The sequence below is a fragment of the Psammomys obesus genome, unplaced genomic scaffold, assembly GCF_907164565.1.
Source record: "Psammomys obesus unplaced genomic scaffold, mPsaObe1.curated_primary_1811, whole genome shotgun sequence".
NCBI classification, from domain to species: domain Eukaryota; kingdom Metazoa; phylum Chordata; class Mammalia; order Rodentia; family Muridae; genus Psammomys; species Psammomys obesus.
The window spans coordinates 1,010,977-1,023,580 of record NW_026596092.1 but is presented as its reverse complement, the minus strand read 5'-3'; the positions used below and the strand labels follow the sequence as shown (position 1 = coordinate 1,023,580).

Below are 12,604 nucleotides of genomic sequence, written 5' to 3'. Positions count from 1 at the left end.
ATTTGGCTCAGTGGCCTGGAATGCTGTGTCGTGTGTCAGCCTACTTCCTCCATTCTCCCAGGTGTCTTCTTTGGAATATACACCATTGGAGGCTCGCAGAGAGCCAATGTCCTTCAAGGGCCAGTGAGGGGGTTTTGCTAGGTGTTCTGGTAAGAGCACCAGGTCCCCAGAGGGCCAATGAAACACAGCACCTCACTCTGCCTGGGGCTGCAAGCTGTTAAAACATGCACATAGCAGAGGTTAACCCGCAGCCCTGACCCCAAAGCAGAACCATGCTGGCCCTAGTCTTCTCAGAGCCAGCCAACCTGCGTGAGGTCTAGATTAATTTTTTATGGATCAGGCTGGACACTGCATGGAGTCCTCTCTCCTTTCAGGACATTCCAAGGCAAATGCTCTCCTGTCCCTTCCCATCATGCACAGGGTGACTTGCCTGCTCACCTGAATGCTTCCTCTCCCTTCTGCATGTGCAGTCAGCACTCATGTCCACTGTTCAGAAAACATAAATTTCATGGGAATTCCTTGAGGGAAGCTACAGGTCTCCTGATCATAGTACAGCTTTGCTTATTGTACAAGCTCCCGATAGCAAAGCTATGGGGTGGCAGACAATTCGAGCTGATGAGCTCTCATACCCATGTTAGCGAAGTGGAGACTGGCCCTGTTTGCTTACACTGTCCACAGCAGTGTCACTGAAGAAAATAACCGCCCTCTGTTAAGCTCTAACGATGTTCCCAAGGCTAAGGCTTCATATGGGTTCTCACTATCCATTTGTGAGTACACTGTGTGTACCTGGGAGCAAAGACAAGCAGAGCTATAGACATACACCAGCCCCCTCCCAAAACAAGGAGCCTACAAATAGGCGGTCTTTGCTACTTCGTGGGTTCTCCTCCTCCCACCCCCGCCCTTTATTTCCATGGTTTCACCCTCTATCACTAGATAGGAGAGAAGGAAGGATAGACGGGGAGAGAGAAAGAGACCTCTGGGACGACCAACAACGTCCCACCCCACCTCTCAGGGCTCTAGCATTTCTAGGCCCTCTGAAAAGTTCCCAGAATTCCAAACACCCCGCAATCGCAGAAACTGCAGCTGGCAAAACCACGCTTCTGCTAGAGCATCAGGCAAATCAGAGTCAGCTGCTGCCAGGCAGTCCCACACCCCACACCTGGAATTCAAGCCAAAGCACATTTGTATATTTCTGTGTTTTTTAAAGAAACCATCTGCAGGCCTGTCACCAAGTCCCCAGACCTGATTTGGAAGGTGTGGCTCCTTTGTTCCAGGCAAGGGACAGAGTTTAAATGATAACACTGGGGGCACAGAACCTGCTGGTGGTTTTCTAGTCATGTGCTAGCAGGGCTTGTTTTTGGTTAGCCAGATGACATAGGTCCGGTCAAGCCCCTCTTCTACCCTAAGCTCCCAAGCACCACCCGTGGAGGCCAGTGAGGTGAGGACTATGCAGCTGGAGACAAAACAAGAACCAGCATTTCTAGCAGCAGTGCTGGCAGGAAGCAGTGTGTCTCTGGCTGGCTCGTGACCACACATGGACCCGCTTCCTGATGCCTCTGTGGCTTTCATTGGTCCTGAGGACTCATTGGCACCACAAATGTCACCGTCTACCCATGCGCTGTTCTGATGTGAAGGAGATACAAATTGTGGGTGTGAAGCTGTGACTGTAGAGAGTGTTCTCTTGGGAGTCTCAGAAGGATGGGTGCTGTCTCATTGCCTGTCATGTGACTGTCTCCGACTCAGGCCCACAATGGGAGGTGTGGGTTGAGAGGGTCTGCTGCTGTGTGCCTTCCCTGGCCCAGTGGCCTTGGGTTCGTCTCCTGGGAGAACACTGGTTTCCATCCTGTGTGGATGGAGGCAGTTTGGTCTGCATCAGCACAAATGGTAGCAGGCCTTGTCTAGGCAAGCATGTAATCATGTCCTCACTGGTTCTTTGGGCAGATGTTCTTAGCGTGGACCCAAGGCTGAGAGAAGGAGCAGTCGAGGGCTGACACCCCTCTAGTGTGGCATCCAGAATGCTGGCAGCCACAGGCTGGACTCTGCAAGGCAAAACAGTTGGAGTTCAGGACAGCAGCCATATTTTCTTGTATGTCTGGACTTGGTGTCACCATGGTGGCATGTTGGGACATACTACGTGGCATGGTATAGGAGGCTGCTCTTGAGGGCCTCTTCCCTGTGCACAAGGTGAGCACTAGCCTAGAGAATCACTGTGGAGTCTGGATGATTCCCAGGCAGGTGTCCAGGTGGCTGCTTCCTGAGCCTACTGTGGCCTAGTCTATGAGGTACTGAGCCTATCTGGGGAGTTTCTGTATCTGCCTTGCAGCTTTGCAGAGGGAGTCTGTTGGCTTTTGGTGTCCCTTTCCTTGGATTTAGGTGGGAAGAGAGTGGGTGAACGCTGCCATCTGCAGGGCCAGCCTCAGGGATGCTAAATGTCATGCTCAGTACAGAGATGATCCAGGCTGATACGCACGGGGCTCACTGATCTGTGATTTCTGGCCATGCTGACAGGTCCTGAGGACACTGAGGCCTTGGGGGGGGGTTGCTGAGACATGGTGAGGTCTGAATTCCACCTGCATCTTGCCTGAGTTTGTGCCTGTCTTTCTCCCCAACCCCTTCCAAGCCCCTAGGCTTGGTGGGAATCAGTCCTGTGCAGTGGTCCCTCGATCTTGTGTAGAACAATGGACCCTGATTCAGCCACATGCCCCTGGTTTAAAATTCCCACAATATCTGGTTGATGCCCAGATCTTGAAGGGGAACCCCATCCACTTCTAACTAAGGAGCCTTCAAATAAGGGGGAGAGAGGTTCCTGATCTCCCAGTCAGCATACAAGGCCAGGAGGTGGCCGTCTGGGAGAAGAACAGAGGTGCTGAGCTGGAGAGTGAGCGAGCGTGTGCGGACGGCAGCTGCCCTGAGGTGCAGGCCTGAGATCCATACCCAGGGGCATCCTGGCTATGGCTGTGAACAACGTTCCTCAGATGTCCACTCTGAGTTGTTCTGTGGGTCCTGCCACTGCTTATGGCACCACAGGTCACAGAATTTGCATCTGATGAATATCTGAGGCAAAGGAAAAATTTCAGAAAACTGGTTTCTCCTTGGCCTGCCATGTCCCCCTACCCTACTTCCTGTCTGTCCCAGCCTCCTTCAGCTCAGGAAAGGAAGCACAAAATCTGTGAGTGAACTATTGCCTGGGATGGGGCCAAGTCCAGACTCTGACCTCACAGGTGGCACAAGATAGTACTGGAGATGCCCGCACATGGGCAGGGCCTCGGTGGCATGTGTGCTTCCCATGAAGACAGGGAGCCAGGGCTCTAAACTCTGACGGGCTGAAGTCTGTCCGTTCAAGAGGCAGAGCGCCATGAGGCTCACAGTCCCTTTCTGAAAGCCACAGAGAGTGTCTTCCTTCTTGAGAACCTGCGCTCAGGCCTCTTATGTGGGAAACCGCACCAAATGCTGAGCAGGGGACAGGTGCTGGGAGGTGGGAGGCCGGGTTCCCAGGCCTCTGCAAGGAAGGAGGGGCATGTTTGAGCCTAGTGCCTCCATTGAAAGCACATGCTTTTTTCTGTGGGTGCCTCAGGAACATCAGCCTTTCTCCACAGATTTGTTCGCTGTGTTGAGGATGAAGCTAGGGCATCCTAGGCAGGCACGCTGCCGCCTGAGCTGCTCCCACAGCCCCAAGAGACATTTTTGAGTAAATGAAACAACAGATTATTAGGGATCTGGAACAGCTTCAGGCCCTCAGCAAGGTGGAATGACTTTGCCAGTGGAAATCAAGTCCCCATGAAGGTGTGACAGTGAGGTTGCCAGTGAAGGCCCAGCAGGCATTGCCAGTGTGTGTGGTCTCTGACATTCATGCCCTTGAAATATTTCCATGAACACACCCATTTTGGTTCTCATTTTATTATTTTTCTGCCTTCTCAGAAAGGTTGAGAAAGTTTGTACATAAAAAGACCTGAAGGAGCCACGTGCCGCCTCTCTCTGCTTAGCTGTGCTGCCCTCAGCTTCAGACTGTTTCAGACATGTGTGCCCTGGCCACTAGCCCTCAGGATTTGGGGAACAACACTAGACATAGCTTTGTCTGTGTTTATAAACATGGTTTGGATCATTAGTATGTAAGTGTCCTCCTAGAAAGAGTCCTCAGAGTTACAGGAGTGACAGGCTCCAAAACGTGTGCTCATACAATGCAGGCTCAAATGCACACCACACAAACACACATACATACATACACACATCATACACACACATACACACACATACATACATACACACATCATACACTCACATACACACACATTCATGACACACACACGCACATAATTCTCTTGAAGGTAAGTATTTACACCAGTTCCTATGTACATGAATAGTTACGTGCATAAGCCCATGCTTAGGCATACATAAACAGGTACACATGTCACGTATGTCAGTACATGTGCACACATATGCCTACTTGGGACACCCTGGAATCGGGAATCTTCTGTTTGATTTTGTTTTTGCAGAGCTAATCGCTGCTGTGAATTCTGTGGGTAGCATGCTCCGCTGAGCAGCAGGGACAGTAACTCCTGCCTCCCGTGCTAGGGAGCTGAGCCCTGAAGCTCTGCTGTACCCGTCTCATGGGGAAGTCCTGAGGCCTTGTGTCCTGCAGCCCTTGCTTAGAGGACTGGGGTTTCCCGAGTTTTGCATTCTCTGGGACTGTGAGCGCCTAATAGTGCAAAGTGCCCCTCCTGGTTGTGCAGAACAGGGCAAGTGCTGTCTGTTTGGCACCCTTCCAGGTGCTGCCGAGTATATGAAGCTGGCTTTGTCTTGTTTTTGTAATGTATGCTAGGCAAATTCTTTACCACTGGCCTACACTCCTAATCTCATTTTTAACCTTGCATTTTGAAATAGCAGTCTCATTGAGTTGTCCAAGCTGGCCTTAAACTCACTCCATGGCCTATTCAGGCTTTAGACGTGTGATCCTCCTGCCGCTGCCTCCTGAGTGCTGGGATTACAGGCCTCCACCGCAGCCTGGCTCTGAAGCTATGCTTCATTCTCCCCCTGAGTGTCTGTGAGGGGTCCTGCCCTCATTGTTCATTTCTTTCCTCCCAGACGGGCACGCAGTGGCATCCTGAGTGACAAACAGTTCTGCAGCCAGGATGCTTCAATGCTCGTTGCTTTGGGGGGCACCCTTGCCAAGGAACAGCAGCTTACCAGGGGCTGGGCCTTTAGCTACAGCTGGCTTGATGGCCCTCACCTCACTAGAGCGACATCATGCCCCTACCCTCTCAGGTTGTGGGGCAGGAAGATGGTCAGACCCGGATCCTACGGGTGCAGTGAAGGCCCCCAAGGCAAAGTGCCGAGTTCTCATCAGGGTGCCTCTGTGCTCCACTAGGAGACCAGTACTCTGCCGTCTCCAGGAGAGGGAACTAGAACTAACAGAATACTTCCCGTCCCTGGGAAGAGATGTCCCCGGGCAGCGGTGTTTTATAATGAAGAATTAGGGCTGAAAACAATCTGAGATAATGTGAGTACAACATGAACTCTTAATTAACCAAGTAGAAGAAAAATAGTGAAACCCTCCGTAGGGTGATCCCCAGCCAGAGGAAGGAAAGAGAGACCAATCTGTGAACTGCTTTCTCTTGTCTTCTGGGGTATCTTGTCTTCGTGGCTGACGTTACTCAGGGTCTCGAAAGCAAATTTCTCCTCAAGTTCATTATTTCAAGCATGCATTATGTCTTGGTGGAAGACATGATGATGTCCTTTGTTTAGTAACCAAGTCAGAACATGTGGCTGAAAGGCAAAAGGTTTTCTCCAGTTAATTCAGACCTTCCCTTGCTGTGCATGAAGGTGTGTGTGTTGGCCCAACCTCTGCCCTGAATAAATTTGTCCTCCATCAGCCTGTTGGCCTGTCAGCTCACTATGTAAGTGCTGAGGTGGCACAGGAGCTAAAAACAAACATTTTAATGTGCAGGAAACTGAGGAGTGCTTACCCCGTGCAAATGGAATAATGCATTTTGTTTCATTTAGAGGGAAGCCGAGGAGATGTGGGTCTGACAGGTAACTTAATAAACGTTGTTCTGACAGACACTGTGAGGAGCAAGAGGGAGAAGGCCCCTGCATCAAGATGTGTGAATTAGCTTAGATTTCTTTTTTTAAAGTAAACTTCGTGCTTTAAATAATAGATATTTACCTCCCAGGTTAAGCCTTAAATATTCCTATTTTCACTGAAATGATATGTTTCCAAAGGTTAAAATTATACCGTGTTCACTGCCTTCCATGCCTTAAGAAGACTGTCATAGCAGGGGTCCTGGGGGGATTTTGAGTTGTCCTTTTGAAGTCATCTGGCCTGAGCCAGGCTGGGATAGAGCTTCGGCTCACTCTGAGCCTTGCCTGCTGAGAAGGTTTTAATCTAGATGTATTTACGTATTCTTGTGTTAAATTTCACAAGATGGAGTAACACCAACTGGCACAATTGTCTTTGATTTTCGTTTGTTTGTTTTGTTTTTACATTTCACATTGTAAAACTATTCTAATCCAATGCAGACTAATGGTTTCTTAGTAGATTCGTCATAATGCAAGAGACAAGTGCCTGACTCCCAGAGGTTGAGGCCCGGACCAAGCGCTGTCTGCAGGGACCTCTGTGCTCACACAGCTTCATAGTTCACAAGGAAAAAGCACTCTGTCCCCGCAGATTCAGACGCTGCTGGCTGTGACCACTCTGGCCCGAGGGGGAAGAGGTGGCTTTCTGTGCTGATGGCCATAGAAGGGAGACTATGTGGCATCTGCAATATTCATTCATGCAGCCAGGCCCACAGCAAATGGGGGAGCTTGGGGAAGGGACAGCCCTGTAGCATTCTGGCGCCCCACTGTGCTGTCTCAGGATGACCAGGACCCTGTGGTCGGCAGGCACCTGCGCATGCTCTTAGCACATGGCCCACCTGAAAGTATCTCACACATTGTTAGTGAATCCCAAGTGATCTGGTTCACAGATGCTGTGACTACATGACGAAACAGAAACAGAGCCTGGCCCATAGCTCCTGATCCAGGTCCAGAGAGAAATCCTTCCGACATGACTCAGGGCACAAAAGACGTGAGCTACACGTCTGTGAACACATGTGTGTAGACAGGAACAAGAGCACTGCCATCTGCACCTGCCATGCAGACTGTCTCGCGCAGGGCTCGTCGACACTTGTAAAACCGCCCAGATGACTGCCAGAGTCTCTGTTGGCTGTGGCACATGCACTCAGGGCTTGCCACAGGACAAGCATTAATTTTCAACATTAATCAGCAGCTGCCCAGAGGCCTGGGGAGACAAGGGTCCCCTTGGAGCCGCTGTTGTCAGGGAGTGGCTGGGCTGCGTATTCAAGCATACTGTAACACTCACCATCCCATCTTTTCATCACAGATTCTTGTGTGCACGGCTGTGACATCTGCGTGGTGGCAGCCACAGGGACCAGTACGCTATTTCTGGTCTGCCTCTCCACCGTGCAGTGTGCTGTGAGTTCTCTATCCACCTCTGTCTTGCCTGGTGATCTATCATAGAGGACTGGTGTTCCCAGCCCCAGCTTTCCTTAGAGCTCCAGAGGATCGCTGGCCCTCAGTGTCCCGACTGTGCGGACCCCTCTCCTGACACTGGTCAGTGATGGGCCATCTGACAGGGACTGAAGTTCTGTGTCTTTTGCTAACATGGTGTGGAGGCATGGTTTCTGTGGCTTGAGCTATGCTGTGGAGTCTCTGGGTGGATGGGCACAAGCCATTTCTTACTCTCGTCTAAACCCCGAGTGTCTGCATGGACGAGTCTCTTGGCCTGGGAGGAAATTTGTGGGCTCACAGAAAGTCATCCCAGATTGCCTCGTGGGGCTTTGAGTTGGGAAAGAGAAGGTTTTTGCTGAAGAAAAGTGTTGGTGTGCAGGGTTCTCAGATGAGTTCTCCTTTGCCTTCTGGGTGCTGTCAATGCCTATCACCTTGTACCAATTCAGCAGGAAGGGGACAGAGCTTCTCCAAGTCCATGTGGTGGTCTGCTGGCCTCCTCCATGTGAAGGAGGTGTGCTTTTACTCCAGCCATCAGAGGTGAGCCCTTTTGTGGGGCTCCTACTCCACCTGGCCTCCTTTGCTTATTGAAGCCACAAAGCCCTGAGCCTCTGCCCCATTAGCTTCTGCTGAGTGGGGAACACATTTTTTTCTTGCTGCTGCTGGTGGCTGGGTGGGCTGGTAATTGAACTTGAGGATTTGGGCTGTACCTGTTTGAAGTACAGTCCTAGTCCCTGGTCCTTTCATCTCGAGGTAGGGCTGGCACTGGCTGCGTGCCACATGCTGGTGGATCACAGGACCTAATGAAAGCCATGGTGCCTGTGCCTCTACTAATGAGCCCCTGGCATGCATCAGGCCAGAGGCAGTGGCTGAGACCTTTGCATGAGGAACATGTGAGAAGCCCCACTGCCTTGTAAAAAGCCAATACCCGGGGGCCCACATCAAAATTGAGCAGCAGCTAATTGCACTGTCTGATTTTTCTGGTTCCCATTTCTAGGTTTCATTGTTTTTTTTTTTTCCCCAGTGTTTCAAAATGAAGGGCACAATCCCCTACCAGCCCATAAGGCTGGACTTACATTGGAAAGACAAGCTGTAAGTGGGTAAAGCCTGGGGTCCTCTGTAGCTGTTCTCTTCCCTCTAACCTCCCTTTCCCTTTCCAAGAATTTGTGGATCCACTTCTTGTAGCTGAGGCTTTTTTTTTCCCGTTAGGGTCTCTTCCACCACAGAACGTCACCCTTTTCACTGCAGGACCCTGGAAGACTGATTGGTGTTTTCTGGTGGGGGCTGTTCACCTCCCTCCTGTTTTGTGTTGCTAAAACCAGACTCCATCTCAGGTCTCCACCTAAATGTCACTCTTGGTTCTGAGTTCCATGTTCCAGCCCTCAGCCCTTCTGCCACCTTGTGGCCAGGCCATTTCTTTGTGGCCTCCGTGAGGGGCTGTGGGCTTAGCCATTAGCAAAGTGGATGACAGTGACCAGAGGAGGCTACACTTAGTCATTGACTGTGTCCTCGAAGCCCATAGCAAGCACGGGTGGCTCCTGACATCATCCAACCCAGGCTTCCTTCAGGGCAGCTGGGCACTATGGGACATCACAAGCATGGCCCAAGGGGTGGACAGATTTCATGATTCTGAATAGAATGATGGGAAGGGCGGCTTCAAGAAGGCAGGGGAGCCAAAGCCAGGCCTGCAGGCTGACTTTCCTCAGTTTGTATGAGTCTTTCAGTCTCATTATCCTAGGTTCCCCTGCGGCTGGGACCAGGGTCACCCTGTGCAGGCATATCACCTGCAGCCCCCAAGGCCTCTGAGCAAGTGGGGCACCTCAATGCTCATCATGGGTTTGATGGAGGCTGTAGGCTCTTGGCCCATGGCTTAAAGGCCTTTGGGTGGCGACAGTGGTCTTTTGACATATTTTGTGGCTATGACTTGCCTAAGGAGAGAACAGTTTGACTCTCTTGTTGTCACTGTTTGTCACCATTGCTGTTTTCAAAGACTTTGAAATTAGTCCAAGTGAGAAGAGAGGTCACGAGAACAGTAGGAGAGTGAGCACAGACTACAGGACCAAACAGTTCTCAGGCCCTGTGGCAGTCCTCTCCCAGTCCTCCCATGTCCTCACAGGGCCATGGAGGAACCTCCCTACCCTGTAACACAGCATGAAGGGCCCCCCTTTGTCCACATTCTCCCTGAGGTTGCAATGCCTTGGTCCCAACATTCCTTAGTTGTTGACTAAATGCCATGAGACACACATTTCTAATAACTAACTTTTGGAGGAGGGAATGCACATTGGGGACCAAAGGAGAGCAAGGTTGACTCCTGGAATGATAGCTCTGGTGACCCCACTTCTAAACTCTGGTTATTTATTGTGAAGGGTGCTCCTTTTTTGCACAAGGACCACATTGTGGATGTCCCCTGAAATGCAAGTCACCCACCAGTGGCCTGGGAGAAGTTTATTTGTCCTGGTTTGAGTTATGCAGCTATGGTGGGAAGGATGGTGGCTATGAGCACAGGCAGTTTCACTGTGTCTTGTCCCTGGGGGCAAGGTGCTCTGTGTCCACTTGTGTGAGCAGCAATGAGGTCAGCTGTGCAACCAGCATTGACAGGGCACTTGTTTTCACTTCTTTCTGAAGGAGAGGTACAAAGGACTGTCATGGAAAGATGGCGTAGACACGGTTTGGTGGGTGTGTGCGTATATGTGCGTGTCTGTGTGGCTGTGTTTACAGTACATGCATGCATGCTTTTATACAATTCTTACCAATCACAAGTGAGTGAGTAGTCTGCTAACTTGTCCCATGATTGAATGTGGAAAATCAGGCTGTCTTTTGGGAAACTTGCAGGATTGATTTGAGGAAGCAGGCAAAGCCTACGCTCTTGAATTCTTGAGGTGAGGCCACCGTTCACAGAAGCCAGGCCACCTCCATGCCTGCTCTGCTCACCTGGCTTGGAAGGGTGTTCCTTTCTCAGAAGCCAGTTAGAAAGCCCCACAAGACAGATGTGAGCTGGGAATGCCAGGGACCATCAGGCTTGGCTAGAGACTCATGGTCCTTCCGTGGCAGCTTCACCTGGAGAGCAGTGAGCATAGGAGTGTTCCACGTTGTCCCTGCTGCTCGTAGTGTGTGAGCAGTGTGCAAGCTGCCTTTGTGTGTGTACATGGAATATCGTGCATGTGTAACTGTGTGTAGTTTTTGTATGAATGCTGCTTTATGGGTGCGTGTGATGATTGTGTGGAAGTGCAGACATTTGCTCATTGCCTCTAGGTGCGTCTGAGCCCGTGTGCACACTGCCTGTCTGGTTATACATGTGCAAAGGCATGTGTGAGACGTGCATTTGTACATTGGTGCATGTGTGGGGACATGTGCTGTGTCTTTTGAAAATAGGACCAGGAAAGTTCGAATTCTTAGCTATTCCCAGGGCCTGCAGGACAACGAAACCTTAGTTTTTATTTTATTTTTTGATAGTGCCTCATTGTGTAGCTCTGGCCATCCTGACACTATGTAGATGCTGGCTGACTTTGAATTAAGAGAGTGGCCTGCCTCTGCCACCCAAGAGCTGGGATTAAAGATGTGCACCACTGTGCCTGGCTGCATTTTGTAATTATAATTTTAAGAAGAACTAATATTACATCACATGAATCTGGAGGACAGGGCACTGGGCACCGGGCACTGGGCACTGGGCACAGCTTTCCTTTTGAGCTTGAGTCCCAGCAGTTCATGTGCACGGTGCTTAGTGAGGTTTTTTGTTGTTGTTGTTTTGTTTTGTTTTGTTTTCTTGCCAGCTACATGGTTACTTGGAAAATGAGCCGCTCACACTACAGTTGTTCATTGGGACAGCAGATGACCGCTTGCTGCGGCCCCATGCCTTCTACCAGGTCCACCGGATCACGGGGAAGACCGTCTCCACCACCAGCCATGAGGCCATCCTGTCCAACACCAAAGTCCTGGAGATCCCATTGCTTCCAGAAAATAACATGCGAGCCATGTAAGCAGAATGGGGGCCGTGCCTGAGGTGTAGGCTCCTGCTGCTCTGCCCCAGCCCCTGCTGCTTTGGTCCCAGCTCCCAGGCCGAAGGCCCTGTGGCAAGGGCCTGAAGAGACTTTACGGCAGATTTGCATCTTTCTGGGCTCTCAGGTGCTGTGTGTTGTTCCACCTAAGCGTGTGTCAACCGCACAGCTGTAAGCACTGCCCCCAGTGCCTGCGTTTGGTTCCAAAAGACAACACCTGTTTACTTCTGCATGCAGCAGCACTCACTCAGGCCGGTTGAAATAAACATGGAAATAGAAGGGAGGTCAGTGCCTCAGTGCCTCACAGTGTTTTCACTCAAGGCTGCCTGCGGGCATGGCTGATATGGCCAGATCCCGAGCGCAAAGCCCATATGGTGCACAGTTAGCCTAGAACAGAATTTATTAATAAGCTCAGAGCACATCGCATAATATTGAGCAGGGCTCTGTTACCTGCAAGGAGGCCAGCCTGGTGAGGGGAGCGCAGGAGATGAGGCAGGAGGGTGGGGCCGTGCCGAAGAGTACTTTGTGTGCACTTTGACATGTTCTTCACAGCTTTAAGCCTTCTAAGATGCAGATGAAAGGGAAAGCGGTCTCTGTGTGTCAACTTCTCAGGGGCCCAAGGGATTTACTCTGCAGGACTTCATTGTCAGCCCTTGGGTTTACTTCTCCAACTGCATAATCTGAATTTCCCAAGGACAGGACACAGTCAGAGGGTCTCAGAGGAGGCAGGGTCAGCCACAACGGCTATGGTCACTCTACCATAACATACTGTAGTAGGGCAGGGCCTTCAGCAAACACAGCCACGCAGCCCAAGACATACCCTGAGGGCTACGTTGGTGTGTGTGTTGGTCTACAGGTCCCACATACTGCTTGACATGGGCAGCAAATGCTTGATTTTCTTAACATTTACGGAGAAAGAAAAGGTATTGGATTCATTATATCAAGATTTTTTTTTAATGTATGGCATGTTCTACTGGACCCTAAATTTGAGTGAAATTATGAAGCAAAATGAAGTTACATGAAACGCTAGAAGAAAAGTTTTACAAATCATAAAAGATCTTAAAATGAACAAAGGAAACAGTGTCCCAGGCCTTGAATGACATTGG

General features: G+C 50.5%; 1 protein-coding gene across 3 annotated transcripts in view; it reads left to right on the top strand.

Annotated features, from left to right (window-relative positions):
• Nfatc1 (nuclear factor of activated T cells 1) overlaps nucleotides 1-12,604 on the top strand; it is a 105,837-nt gene that overhangs the window by 33,557 nt on the left and 59,676 nt on the right. For all 3 annotated transcript variants that reach the window (XM_055628019.1, XM_055628020.1, XM_055628021.1), the window contains exon 4: nucleotides 11,274-11,476. In XM_055628019.1, the coding sequence (XP_055483994.1) occupies nucleotides 11,274-11,476 (203 nt within the window). The remainder of the gene's footprint in view (nucleotides 1-11,273; nucleotides 11,477-12,604) is intronic.